This window comes from Cervus canadensis, chromosome 23, assembly GCF_019320065.1.
Source record: "Cervus canadensis isolate Bull #8, Minnesota chromosome 23, ASM1932006v1, whole genome shotgun sequence".
Lineage (NCBI taxonomy): Eukaryota > Metazoa > Chordata > Mammalia > Artiodactyla > Cervidae > Cervus > Cervus canadensis.
The window spans coordinates 13,296,206-13,310,784 of NC_057408.1; the positions used below are offsets into that span (position 1 = coordinate 13,296,206).

At 47.2% G+C, this 14,579-nt stretch overlaps 1 protein-coding gene across 5 annotated transcripts in view; it reads left to right on the forward strand.

Moving 5' to 3' along the window:
- Nucleotides 1-14,579, forward strand: part of ZNF532 (zinc finger protein 532) — a 105,444-nt gene that overhangs the window by 69,981 nt on the left and 20,884 nt on the right. For 4 of the 5 annotated variants that reach the window (XM_043444519.1, XM_043444517.1, XM_043444516.1 and 1 more), the window contains 2 exons: nucleotides 274-436; nucleotides 4,314-4,595. In XM_043444519.1, coding sequence (XP_043300454.1) covers nucleotides 274-436; nucleotides 4,314-4,595 — 445 coding nt within the window. Of the gene's footprint in view, nucleotides 1-273; nucleotides 437-4,313; nucleotides 4,596-6,930; nucleotides 7,075-14,579 lie in introns of those variants that run through there. The other variant, XM_043444518.1, reaches the window with a different exon arrangement.

Consider the following 14,579-nt stretch of genomic DNA (forward strand, 5'->3'; position numbering starts at 1 on the left):
ACTGTTTTCAAAAAAAGCAGAAGGATGCTTTTGCGCTTGTTAAAGTAGCTCACAAGTGAAGATGTGCCGGAGTGTCTGACCCGACATGTTAAGGTTGAGCGGCACTGGGTGATGCCAGTTGCCCTGGAAGCTTGTCGCAAAGCTCAGCCTCCTGTCCTCCTCACCGTGTGTGTGCGGCCGCCTCCTGAGTTCTCGGGCGTGAGGTGGCAGCCCCTTTGGGCTGAGAGATGAGGGCTGACTGACGGTCCCCTGCACCTCTTTCTTCTGTTTCAGAATAATATATAAGTGTTCCATGTGCGACACCGTATTTACCCTGCAAACCCTGCTTTATCGCCACTTTGACCAACACATTGAAAACCAGAAGGTGTCCGTCTTCAAGTGTCCAGACTGTTCTCTCTTATATGCACAGAAGCAGCTCATGATGGACCACATCAAGGTGTGTGCGCCTGTCCTCTGTCCGTCCGTCCATCGGTCGTAAGTCCAGGCTGAGCCGCAGATGACGGTAAAGCCCGCGTGACGCTGTTGAGGGAAGGGATGGACGCTGCTCGTTGGTATGAGCAGTCTTCAGCGTGCTGTCATCAGCAAGTTCTCTTGACTGAGAGATGCTTTTTGTTCCCGAGTCCTGGTCTGCATACCACAAAAAATCAAAGCCAAGTAACAAATGCATGCCCCGACTGTATAAAAATAATACAGTTTTAGGTGGTTTTTTTCCCCCTTCTCTTCTATGTGAAAATGATGGCTGTGAAGTTTACTTTTTTGAGAACTTGGTGTCAGGTGGGATTTAGAAATAGACAGGGACTCTGATGAGTTATGTTAATTCATAGAAATATTGATGTGTTTGGAAAAATAAAGATTTTTCCCTTGAAGTTACTTAAGCAGTTCTGTTTGCATTATAATTAATGCCTGTGAATCTCATAGTCTTTTTTTTTTTTGTAAATCAAGTTTCCATGTAAACTGACAGTGAAATGTCCAGGATACGGCACAGTATTTGGCGCCTGATGGGTGCTCAGTCAATGAAGTGAATAAGTGTCCAGTTTGGACGACCCACTCTCCCAACTTCCCAAAGGAGCACCTGAATCTCTCTTAGCCTTTTAAGCTCACTAAGGACAGAGCTTATTGCCAGCCTCTTAGCTGTCCACTGTGGGAAGGTTAAGCAATTTTATTCCTGTGTCATTAGGAGATAATATCCATCAGCTCTCAGAGATTAAAGTGACATCCTTTTTAAAAAGAGAAACAACAGACCCAATATTACCATGAAGTCAGTCTCTTAGTTTTTCTTTTAAATGTGTTGTACAGAAAAGGTCAGCTGAAAGAGCAAATCAAGTCTCTAAATTGTTCAAACCTCGGGTTAGTTAAATGAAGGCACCGTTAATCCTTGAAAGTTCCTGTGTTGAATGGATGTGAGCTCATGGAGCGTAACTGCCTATTAAAATGGACTTAAAACCTCCGAGAGGCCACTCGCTAGAAGCCAGGTGCAGGGAGTGCTGGCGTGGTATTACCAGGGAGGATAAAATGCGCGGGAGACGTGTTTCGTCATTCTCAGTTTAAGTACAGTAAAATCCTCTTAAGTGGTTTTAAAGGTTTTTCCTAAAATTACAAAATCACCTTGACAATAAATATTTAACGAATGATCGGGGAAAACTACAGACTGCTTAAATAAAAACACAGGGACTTGGGAATTAGACTCAAATATTTTAAATGTTTGCACCCCACCCACCCCTCCTATCAAAGAAAAGAAAGAAAAGGTGCTTCTTAAGAGGCTTTTACCTGCTTCCTGGAGCTCATCTTTATGTCTGCAAGTGGCATGGTTAGGGGTCTTCCTGTGTTAATAGCAAATCTGGAGGAATACAGGGTTCCAGGAAATAAGAGACTGAAGAAGAGGGGTTAAACCTGTGCCCACCAGGAGGAAAGAATGGTTTTTAGTTGTTTCAACCTTTACGAGACTCCATGATGCTAAAACAGTGGGATGCTCACTATGTTCTTAAATCAAGTATGTTCTATACATTCTGAAGTACTGTCCTGCCTTTATGTGTTTAGGGATGGGTCAAAACAAAGTTTTAGGGGCACCCTGTCTTTATGTTTATATATCTAAGCTTGTGAATTTATTTACATTGTCTGATGTCTGTGCTGGTCAGTGTTTCATGTGGAAGGAATTAAGAGAAAAACAGTGTTTTTCTACAGACATATTTATTTAGAGGTGGATTTCCACTGGCCCAGTTTAATTCAATTTGTATCATTTCTCTGTTCCGCCACAGTGGATTTATTCACTCTGTGAGACCCCTGTGCTCCATGCGGGCGTCTGCCTTCAAAGTAAACTTTGAAATCACAGGCATTTAGGATATTTATTGTTACAGGAGCCAAGGAATCATCATTTCCAGGAGAATTAAGTTGTATTTCCTTTATTTAAAAAAAGACATTTGTCTTTAATAAATAATCTTACATGTTACTTAAAATGTGAAAAGGAGCAAATCAGAAATTCTCATTTTTGCACATGTTCTGTTGCTGTGTCGTCACAGCAGGACTCTGCCACTTTTTTGGTGTTTCTGTAAGCAAAACGAGGCTCCTTTAGAATTCTCTGTTACTGTACTCTCTCTTCAGCTTTTTAGTTAGCGGAAATGTATTTGCCTAGAAAGTTATGAAAAGTTTATCAGAAGATTAGGGGGTTGCTTTCTTTGGGTTTTAAATGGTTAAAAATATAAACACTCTGCTTCTGTTTTGCAGAGGGCCATTTTTTTTCCATTTATTTTTATTAGTTGGAGGCTAATTACTTTACAATATTGTAGTGGTTTTTGTCATACATTGACATGAATCAGCCATGGATTTACATGTATTCCCCATCCCGATCCCCCCTCCCACCTCCCTCTCCACCCGATTCCTCTGGGTCTTCCCAGTGCACCAGGCCCGAGCGCTTGTCTCAAGCATCCAGCCTGGGCTGGTGATCTGTTTCACCCTTGATAATATACATGTTTCGATGCTGGTCTTGCAGAGGGCCATTTAAACACAGGGGCCTCTGCGCTGCATGGTAGCAAAGAGGCCAGTGCATGGTTTTTGGTATAAAGAGATGACGTCACTCCCTGGATTTTCTCTCTGCAAAAGCGCATGCGTCATCCAGCCCAGTCCCTTTTTACAGCCCAGTTTAGCAATCATCTGGGGATCCCTGTGTATATAATTAGGAGGACCCCCACCTTTTCTCTCTGGGGTGAGACAGTTTTGAAGAAGGGGCTGATTATGACTCAGCTTAGAGAAGAGCCTCCCTTGACGCAGTATACGGCAAGTTCGCCAGAGGACTCAAGGGAGGGCCTCTCACCTGCCCGCCGAGGACTGGGGCACTGCGGTCTGTGGGGTCTGAGTCTCTGGGACCCAGGGCACCGGCAGGGCTCGTCCTGGTGTCCTGAAGATTCGAGAGCTCAGAGGCTACTGATGAGAAGCCCCATCCAAAGATAAACTGTACACTGAGGCACAGGCTTGTTTGCTGCCTTTATTTTTGTGGACTCTGGGCTTCTAGAACACAAAACGAAAACCTAAGCAAGCTGATCTCCAGGATCACCTTGCACTGGTTTCACCCCAGAGGATTTTGAAATCCTGAGAGTTTATGTTGAGGCTGTTGAGGCCCCTGTGTCAATGACCATAAATGAGTGGTTCGGACAGGCTTTCTGAGCAGCTGCTGTGGATCGTTCACAAGTTTGGGTGCTGGGCCCTGTCGGTAAGAAGGGATGGATTGGGATGAGAGCAAGATCAAAAGTACCAAAACTCTCCCCAGCAGAAACCCAGACTGTTAAGAAGTGTTTCAAGAATGTGGGAGGCGTTCAGGGGAGGGGGAAGGTTTGCTGCTAACAGGCCGGTCTCAGGCCTCTGTTCTGGTCGGCCAGCGAAGGGGCTTGAGCTCCTCCCGGTACAGCCGCCTGAAACGTTTCCGGGCAGGTGTGGAAGGAAAGCGCTCTTCCTCAGAAGTGGTCTTGGCTAGAGAGGACTCACTCGGGCACGCTGGGGTCGACACAGTGCCGGGAACGATTTGGCCTCAGCACCGAAGGCTTTCTTCTCGAATTTTAAAATGGCACAAGCAAATGAGCCTTTAAAAATTACCTGAGACTAGAAACACATTAATTAGTTAACAGCAACCGTAAAAGGTAAATACTCCTTTATTTCTCTTCAAGTGTGTATTTTGCTTTGGTTTTCTTCTTGCTGTATTAAGAATAATCTCTGAATGAATATGGAATCATACTGAAACATCTGTATGTAGTAAGATGGCCTGTGTGTGCTGTCTTTTAGTGGTGTGGCTTGTGAAAGATCTTTCTTCTCTTTTTATAACCTAGTCTATGCATGGAACGTTGAAAAGTATCGAAGGGCCTCCCAACTTGGGAATAAACTTGCCTTTGAGCATTAAGCCTACAACCCAAAATTCCGCTAACCAAAACAAGGAGGACACCCGATCCCTGAACGGGAAAGAGAAGTTGGAAAAGAAATCCCCATCGCCCGTGAAAAAGTCACTGGAACCCAAGAAGGTGGCCAGTCCCGGGTGGACGTGTTGGGAGTGTGACCGGTTGTTCACGCAGAGAGACGTTTACATTTCGCACGTGAGGAAGGAGCATGGGAAGGTGAGTGACCCCTGAAAACCTCCCCGTCGGCGGAAGAAAGATATTCCCAGCTGCGGGTGCTTGCTTGGTTCTGCTGGGAATTAGGAGAGTAGCCTCGAAAATCACTCAGTGGTCTCTGAGCCTCAGTTTCTTAGTGTTTAAAATGGGCTTTCCCAGTCCTTCCAATCTCCTTCTGTGATTTTGCTGAGGACCCCAAGGCCAGCAGGGAGTTATCTACAGCACTTATGTGTATAGCCGTAGAAACTAAGAACCATGATGAACCAAACTGACAAAAGCATTTGCATTTCCCGGTGAGCTCTGCAGCAGATAAAGGAAGAAGGAGAGAAAGAATGTGGGTGTTTTGAAAATGATCAGTAACATTTGTGTGACTTTTGTGATTCTCTCCTGAATTTGGTGGTGGAAGAGAGACCTCATTTTTAAACCATCTAGGAGAAGCTCTGGTAACTCAAAAATCTCCAAAAAATCTCAGTGTGTGTATTTTTTTCTTTTTAAAATAGTTAACTTCTCATCTCTTCACTGATAAGGATTTTTTAAATGCCCATTAATAGACTTCGTAAGAGCAACCAAGATTATTCTTGTCTGGTTGTCTCAAAGTTGCTTTGTTCCAGTTAGGATCTAGAGAGTCGGCTTGGCGTTTGGTTGTTGTGTTACTTAAACCTCTGTTACTCTCTCTCAATCCTCCTTCCATTGTATTTTATTGTTTAATGTTGATTTGTTGGGAAAATTGGGTTATGTATCTTGTAGATTGTCCCCCCGCATTTCTGGATTCAGGTAGTTGCTTCCTTTGACATTGTTTAATTTGTTTCTTTTTATCCCGTAATTCCTAGAAGTTGGATTAGATTCAGGGTGAATTTTTCAGATGGGAATATGTCATAGGTGCTGTGTTTTTGTTTCACATCCTGAGGCACCGAATGCCTGCTCGTCCCACTTTCAGTTCAGATACACTGTACTTTTAAAGCAACCATCTTTTGCTTTAATTTAAGCCGATAAAGCCACAGTTATATTAAAAAGAAACACACAGTTATTTTTGGGGAACCTCTGTAAAAAGTGCATAAGAGTTGTAATTAGTATATACCAGATCCTTCAAGTTTGTTTGTATAGCATTTACAAATTACAAAGTTAAAAGCATTACCTTGTAATCTCATTTATGCTTATTTGAGGTGCTCATGAAGCTGGCACGTTTGAACCTGAATTCACATTCACGTAAACATGCCCTTGAGCATTGATCACAGCAATCACAAATGGCAAAAAGATGTTTTGTTTTATTTGGTTTGACTACACTTGATTCAGTATCTCCTTATATAAAAACTGGTTACTTACGAAATATAAATGGCTTTGGTATCACATGGCTTATTTATCTCAACCTTAGACACCCCTAATGGGCCATAGCATCTTAGGATATTCCTGGTATTTACCTGGGTAGTTCTTATGGAGCAGTACTTGATAAAGCAATTATATAAATGCATAAACGGTAGCTCTTTCAGAGCCTGATGTGGTGAAAAGTATAAGAAAAGTCTTCTTGGCACCTGAGCTGGGTTTAATAAATGTTAAAAGAAGAGCAGACTGTAATTATCCAGTAGTCCAGACCCTTCATTTCCTACACGTTGGGGGTTTCTGTAAACAACTTGGAACATTTCAGAATTCTTTTTTTCCTAAACTATCTTGCACATGTGACAGTTACTCTGTCTAGAATGTAAGATGAAGAGAAGGCTTGGAGAAAGCGGACGGGATGAGGAGGTGGCCTGGGAACCTTCGCTGCGGGACCACCGCCCCTCGCAGAGGGGATGTTTGGCTTGGCAAGGTTTCAGGGTTTGCTTTGAAGATGCGGGGACCCCACCTTTTGTCCACACCCCACCTGCAGGCGTCCTTGCGAATGTTCCCAGTCTTTCCTCTTCCCACTGCCCCCCAACTTCAAGTCTCCTGCACCCCCCGTCTCCCTCCTGCCTTCAGAGAGCCCCCTAGGTGCCCGCCCTCCGCACTCTGCTGCTCTCAGCTGGGTCCCCCAGACCCTCCTCACTGGGGCTCCTGCTCGAGTGGGTGGTCACCCCTCCATCTTCACCTCCCCGAGCCAGGCCGGTATCTGTCAAGATCGGCGCTTCTTCTTGGAAAGCACTCTCTGCCCTAAGCGTGCAACGAGACGCTCGCCTCGGTGTTCTGGCAAGCAGGAGAAAACATTTCTCTCCTGGATTTCTGTCCTGGACACATTTAACTCTCTCTCTGGGAAGTTTCAGTTACCCTCACAGCTTCACTTCATACATACATATATATGTATGTATATATATGTATGTATGTATATATATGTGTGTGTGTGTAACTTCCAAATTTCTGTCCACAGCTGCGGTTTCTGCCCTGCATTCCAGTCCCCCTGAAATCCAGCCACTTGTCAAGTCTTTCATCTTCTTGTATAACTTACAGGAACTTTAAGCCTGTTCAACAAGGAGCTTAAACTGTTCTCAAATAAAAAAAATCAGAAAGATGAGCTTGTTGTCAGTATCATTCATCCAGCAGTGAGCCTCCTCCCAGATAAATGTACTAATACACAGAGTTTTATATACAGTTTGGGGGCTCAGGTACCACCAGACATGCTTTCTTGGTTGCTCTAGGAGTGTCCCGGGGACCTCAAATTAGTATCCCCTCAGTGAGATAGTATCTGAGGTCATTCTCACAGATCTCATAAATCTAGAATTTCAGGAACCTGATGGTAAATAAAAAAGTGAAAGTTGTCTACTCGTTCAGATCTGAGAACTGCTCTGGGATCATTGTGGCCATTTTCTCGTGTGCTGCCAGGTGCCCCAGCCCATCAGGGATCATTGCTGAGCTTTCACTTGGAAAGGTCCTAAGGCAGAGTTGCACTCACTGACCTGTGGGACTTAGATGCTGTCACAGGGGACCTTGTGAGACCTCCTGGGGCGCCCTGGGGTTCCCGGGGGTGTAGATGGTCCAGTTTTATGTCTAGAAATTAGGGGGAGCCTGGGGTTTCGGGGGCTGGCACACTTGAGCGTGACTCTTTGTCTGGCTTTTCTGAGCCTGGCCACTTCAGAGAACGTAGTTGAGTAGCTTGGTTCTGAACCCCGGGAATGAGAACGTGAGGCTCCTAACAGCAGGTGGCCCTGGGTAAAGCTTCATTGTCTTTTGTTTGCAGGGTACTTGGTGGTAGGTGGCTAGGTAACAGCACAGATGGAGACTCTCTCCGCCTCCATCCCAGGACTGTTCTATGTAGGGTCGTGCAGAAGGGTCGAGATGGGACGTTGAATTTATCGCTGACTCAGGGTTCCATTTCTCTCTGGAGAGAAAGCTGCCATTTCAGATCAGATTTTACCCAGCATTTCTACCAGTGACTTTTGACTGTAGGGAAAGAAGCTGGGAGGGAGTTTACAAGATAAAGCTTAATGAGTAAACACGGACTTTTCATCTAGGTTTTTAAAAAATCAGACACATGGATGTGATGTGGGGCAGATAGGGTTCAGTTATCTTACATGAAAAACATTCTAGCTTTGTCACCTGTCTTAAGCCCACCTGTCCTTTGTGGCTGCAGAGACAATGTTCACATCAGGGAGGTGAATGCCCTTTGATGCGGCATTGTAATCGAGCTACTGGTTCTCAAAACTTGATTGTGCATCTGAGTCCCCCTGGGGGAGGGCTTGTTAAAATACTCACTTCTGGGCCCCAAGATCTCCCCAGTTTCTGATGCAGTAGGTCTGGGATGGAGTCCGATAAAATTTGCATTTCTCATAAGTCTACACTTTGAGAACCAATGGTGTGCCCTAGGTAGCAATAAAAGTCCCTGGAGCCCATTGATTTATACAAAAGTAAAAGTTTATTTCTTGCCCAGTGTGAACAGTTCTCCGGGGCATCTGTCCCTCAGTGACTCAGTGATCAAAACAGTTTCTTTCATCCCCATCATCTCAGCATAGGCGCCCCTGCAGTAGGGGAGGGGAAGAAAAACACAAAACTGGAGAATCACCTGCCCTTGTATTCTGGATGTGACATCCAGCACATACTGTTGGCCAGAACAAGTCAGGTGGCCAGACCCACGGGCAGCATAGTCATCACTGTGCCCGGGTGGGGAGCGGGGGACGGGTCCTGTTAACCACCCAGTGCCGTCTCTGCGGCATCGGAAGTGGTGCACCCGGATTCCCACGGCACTGACTGGAGGCGGTGAATGATGCCCCATCACTCAGGAAGGCAACCGGAAGGGTGAGGGTCTGAAAACAGTCTCAGGAGGAAAAGAGAAGTTGGAGTCTGAGGGAGCTTTAATAGCTGTTTTTAGATACCTGTATCCTCCATAGGCGAACGATGAATTACAGGGAAGCTGGGGCCACGCAGGTGAAATATGGACGCAGGTGACCACCCGTAAGGGGATGGGAAGGATGCCCCTCGGACTCAGTCTGGGCCCAAGGGAAAGCCCGTGGTGATAAATGCAGTGGTGCCATAGCTCCCAGGAGGCAGGCGTGCATATGCGGTCATGTCTAAAAATTTCTCAAACCAGCCATCCGCCTGCAAAAAGCATGTCTTCTCACCGCTGATCCAGTTTGTAGGTTGAAACAGAACTTGCAGAGTCCTTGTGACCGCCAGTGGCGCCTAGTCTCTGGCAGAGTGGCCGCACGTTGGAATTGGCTGGAGAGCGAAAATCAGCACACATGTATCCCCGGGCCAGCTTTCCTGGGCGCGAGGCTGCGGATGGACCCGGCCCACAGAGGCTCCAGGAGCTGTGGCTCACGGGCGTGGCTGCTCTGCCGCACGGGGAACCTTCCCAGACCGGGGATCGAGCCCGTGTCCCCTTCGTTGGCAGGCGGAGTCCTGGCCACCGCGCCGCTGGGGAGGCCCCGGCATGTCTTATGTTTCTGTTTCCAGCGAGTTGGTCGATCTGTTAGGAAAAGCCCCCAGATCTTCTGCCTCCTTGTTTGGCCTCAGTGGCGGGTTCCCTGGAATGCTTGGTAGCATCTTGCCTTTCCTGTTGTGAAATACGCTTCCAGCGTACTTTGAAATGTAGGTGGAGAGAAAGTGGGGGGAAAGGAAAAGGGGCGCATGGAAGGATGGGGATGCCTGGAAGCAGAGCGGGGCTCTTGACGAGAGCGTGTGGTCAGGTGCCTTTTTAAATCATGGTGAGTTTCCTGGTGTTTGTGTGTGTGTGTGTGTTTTAAGAGCACCCATCCAACCTGAATCCTAGTTATGCTTCTAATACATGTGTTAGGGCGTAATTTTTTCCCTTAATCTTTCTGAAACATGTTTTGAATTATGAAGTGTTACCTCTGCCTTTTCTTTGTCTTCCTATTTTATTGTGGTGTTAACTACTAGTTAAGAACATGAAAATACTGTTTGCAGTTAACTTTTGAAGTTAGTTGTCATACAGTTTAACTTTCATTCTTTTAGCCTTCGAGTTATTCCTGTTGCTATTAGACTTGCATTACTTAGGAAACGAAAAGGCCTTTTATTTAATTAATCTGACCCTAAGAAGAGGAATAGATTTTTATCCTGAAACTCATCTTTCAGCTATAGTGATGTTAATTCTCTGCCAAAACTAGACTATCCTAACAAGAGGCGAAGAAAATCAGTTTCTCCTATTCTTTGGCCTAGAACTTAACTTGTGGTTGCCCAGGGTCTCAGAAGAAATGTATTTAAGTCAGTCGCATATTCTGTACTCCTCCTGGTCACTTGGAGAAGGATGGTTTTGCACTTAAGTGTGAACCAGGAGTTGAAGGTCACATAAGTTAGAGTTTCTGTATTAATGCTTTGGGTAAGAAATGTACATCATTGCTACTTTTAGGAGACTTATCTGTAATTTTGGGCTTCTCTGATGGCTCAGCGGTAAAGAATCTGCCTGCAATGCAGGAGATGCAGGTTGATCCCTAGGTCTGGAAGATCCCCTGGAGAAAGGAATGGCAACCCACTCCAGTATTCTTGCCTGGAGAATTGCGTGGACAGAGGAGCCTGGTTTGCTACAGTCCGTCAGGTCACAAAGAGTTGGACACAACTCAACACACACATGTACACATCTGTAATTTTGGCTACTGAAGTTGATATTTTATTAATATAGTCTTTTGTTATTTTAATATGTTTAAAAATTTAGAATGTATTTTAGTATTTGCATGTTTTATTACATTTATGATTGAAATGATACATTTATTATAATTTTACTATAGTTTATGTTTCATTAGCTTATTAGTATAGTTTACTATACATGGTTTTATGTGTCTTCTTTGTGATCAGTGAAAAGCTTTTAATATAAAAGCATCAAACATTTTGGTTCAAAGCGTATTAACACCCACGTCTGTGGATGATGATGTTGGTGACTTGTGCTGATTTGGAAAGTGGGGTGATGAGACGATGGGTGAGGGCTTGCTCCCCGCGTGGCGTGCACCGTTTTAATAAACAGTGCACTTATCCTTGAATCAGGCCCTGAGAAAGACGTCGTTACTAATGCCATTTTACTGAAGAGGAAAGGAACCGTAGGAAAGGCTGATTTATTACCCCAGGCTCTACAGCTTGTAAGTGGCAGAAGTGGGATTCCAATCCTGGCTCCTCAATACAGTGCTAATAAACAGCTACTCTTTGCAGAGCAGAGAAGCTTGATATTTCAGAAAGGGCTCAATTTTCATCTCATTGGCTCTTTCAGCGTTAATACGGAACAGCTAGCAAGTATGCCATTTTCATCCACTGTCAGTTTAATTTAGGCGCTTGGCCTTGGCTAAAGTTGGTAATGCCATCATTAAACGAGTGTGTGTCTGTGGTTTGGGGAAAACGTTGAGTGTCACAGTCTCAGATTCCTTAGCTGGGACTCAGGACTTCTTGGAATGACTGCCATGGTGGGGGCAGGGCTGAGTCACTGGAAAAGAGCCTGATGCTGGGAAAGATTGAAGGTGGGAGAAGGGGACGACAGAGGATGAGATGGTTGGATGGCATCACCGGCTGAATGGACATGAGTTTGAGTAAGCTCTGGGAGTTGGTGATGGACAGGGAGGCCTGGCGTGCTGCAGTCCATGGGGTCACAAAGCGTCGGACACGACTGAGTGACTGAACCGACTGACTGCATTCAAAGAAGATGAAAGGACAAGTGGGGTGACCAGTTTCCCTTTCTGAAATTTACTGACTGTTTCATGAGGGACGGGAAATGAAAAATAAAACCTTCAAGAAAGATTCATAAGTTCTTTTGAAAATGTGACTTAAATAAGATTGTAAAATATTATTCCCAATTTTGTTTATAGCCGGAAGGGATTTTTTTTTTTTCAGATGCTTCAGAAAATTTGCTCTTAGATGTAAAATATTTATGTCTGCTCAGATGTCCATTTGGAGAAGGAAACTGCAACCCACTCCAGTGTTCTTGCCTGGAGAATCCCAGGGACGGAGGAGCCTGGTGGGCTGCCGTCTATGGGGTCGCACAGAGTCGGACACAACTGAAGCAACTTAGCAGCAGCAGCAGCAGATGTCCATTGCAGCTATTTTAGGAGACATTTTTCTGGAAACTCACCAGAGGTTTCTGCAAACAAAGTTGAAGGTCTTTAAATATATTTTTATATATGCCCAGTTATGTGGTCTAAAGGGAAAGACGTGGCCTCTATCAACTCCTTTAGTGCATGTTTTCTGATTTCACTGAAATCAGACAGGGCATATCAGTGTACATTCCACTGGATGTTAAGTATAAAATCCTCAAATTTAGGGATGTGCGTTTGTGCATGCCAAGTTGCTTCAGTAGTGTCCAACTCTCTGCAACCCCGTGGACTGAAGCCCGCCAGGCTCCTCAGTCCATGGGATTCTCCAGGCAAGAACACTGGAGTGGGTTGCCATGCCCTCCTTCAGGAGGCCTTCCTGACCCAGGGATTGAACCTGGGTCTCCCGCGTTGCAGACGGATTCTTCACTGTGTGAGCCTCTAGGGAAGCCTAATTTTAAGGACGTACAATAATCTAATAACACAAAGTGGTAGGCAGATGTGTTCAGTCCCAGTTACCAGATCAGTAGACGTGTCTCTGAAAGTCTTGTAGGATTTTAGGGGCTGGTGGAGCCAGAGCGGGAGCGGCCAGTGGTCCCCGTGGAGGGTCTGCGATAGAACCAGTTGACCTCCGATCAGAACTCAGGAGATCGGACCCAGCGACAGGTGACAGGTGTGTGGTAGGTCCCCGCAAAACTGCCAGTGCGTCTGTTGGGACTGCTGTCTGTCTGTCCCGGGTGGACCGGCCCTCGTGGGTGTGCTTGTGGTGGAGTCCTGAGCCCTTGGCCGTCTCACTTGGGCCTTCCCACAGCCTCCCCGCCAGGCCCTTTCCTGCTTCCGGCCCTGCACACACAGCACGCCTCTCCCTTGTCTTTGCCGCCTGCATTTCCCTTGGCCTGGAAACCCCTGTGTTTGCCCCCCATACCCGGGTTCTCCCCGGTGAATTCAGCTAGTCCTGGTCAGCGGCCATCCCCGCGGGGCCCCCGTGTTCGTCTGCACGCCCGTGACCGCCTCGATCGCGACAGGGCGTCCTCTCTTTATCCTTTCTGTCTTCGTCAGCAGCAGGGCGAGCCTGGCGAGTGGAAGCAGGGGCCCGGTTGACCCCGGGGAGCGGGTCAGGGCCCCGGGGAGCCAGGCTGTCCCGGCCCGCGGTGTGGCCAGGCCCGGCCTGCGGCTGGTTGCTCTGACTGCTTTGGTAAGCGTGGATGGCACCTGGAGTTTTGCCTTTCCGCCTGGCAGGTGCAAGCCGTCTGGCCAGAAGCGGGTGGCTCTGCGTGGGCTCCCTGAGCAGGCGTTAGAGGGTCACTTAAAGCGCCCGTCAGCACCGAGGATCCTTGCACGCGGAGCGCAGCCGGGTGGTCCTCTGCCCCAGGGCGTGCGGCAGCCCCCCACCCCCACAGCCCCGCGGCGGGCTGCCCCCCACCCCGACAGGGACCCGGCAGGGCACGGTGATCCAGGAGACCGGGGGAGATGCTGCTTCCCCGGGCGCCTGCTGTTTGTCGCTCGGGGTTCAGGGGGTGTGGAGGAGGCTCCCTGGATGCCAGGCTGGTCCTGCAGCCAGGCAGGAGAAATACATGTCCGTCTGTTCTGGAAGAAGGTCCTGGGACTTGCTGGCTTCAGAACGTTTCTCACTGAAACCACCACCCGCAGCCAGGGACTGCCTTTCCTCGCCTTCACCCACGAGCTGGTCTCCTCTCTCCACTGCCCTGGACCGGTGCCCCGCCCCTCCCCCACGCCCCTGGGTTCTCGCAAACCTCAGTCCCTTCCTGTCCCACCCCCGGGCTCCCTCCCTGCCCCTGGCGCCCCCCGCAGGCAGCTGGAGGTATAGGCCCAATGGGCCGTGGACTAGGGGTGGAGAGGAGCCTCTTTTATGACCTAAAATGCTCACATTTGCTCCAGGAGTTTTGTTTGTTTGTGTTTGTGTCCAACTCCTTACGACCCCTTGCAGCACACCAGGCTTTCTCTTCCCTTAGAGGAGCTATCTCCTGGAGATTGCTCAAACTCACGTCTATCGAGTTGGTGATGCCATCCAACCATCTCATCCTCTGTCGTCCCCTTCTCCTCCTGCCTTCAATCTTTCCCAGCATCAGGGTCTTTTTCAGATGAGTCTGCTCTTCGCATCAGGTGGCCAAAGTATTGGAGTTTCAGCTTCAGCATCAGACCTTCCAATGAACACTCAGGGTTGATTTCCTTTAGGGTTGACTGGTTTGATCTCCTTGCAGCCCAAGGGACTCTCAAGAGTCTTCTCCAACCCCACAGTTCAAAAGCATCTATTCTTCAGCGCTCAGCCTTCTTTATGGTCCAGCTCTCACATCCATACATGACTACTGGAAAAACCATAGCGTTGACTAGATGGACCTTGGTCAGCAAAGTGACGTGACTGTGGAATTAGTTTTCTTCATTGAACCAGAGCAGAAAATGGTGGTGAGGCTTCAGAATATAGGTTCAGTGTTGCTGTAAGATGTGAGAACGCTTATCTGTGCTTCTCCAGGAACGTAACAAACATCCATTTGTTACCTCCTTAGGAAAATGTGTTTCTAAGTCCAGCTGGCAGGCC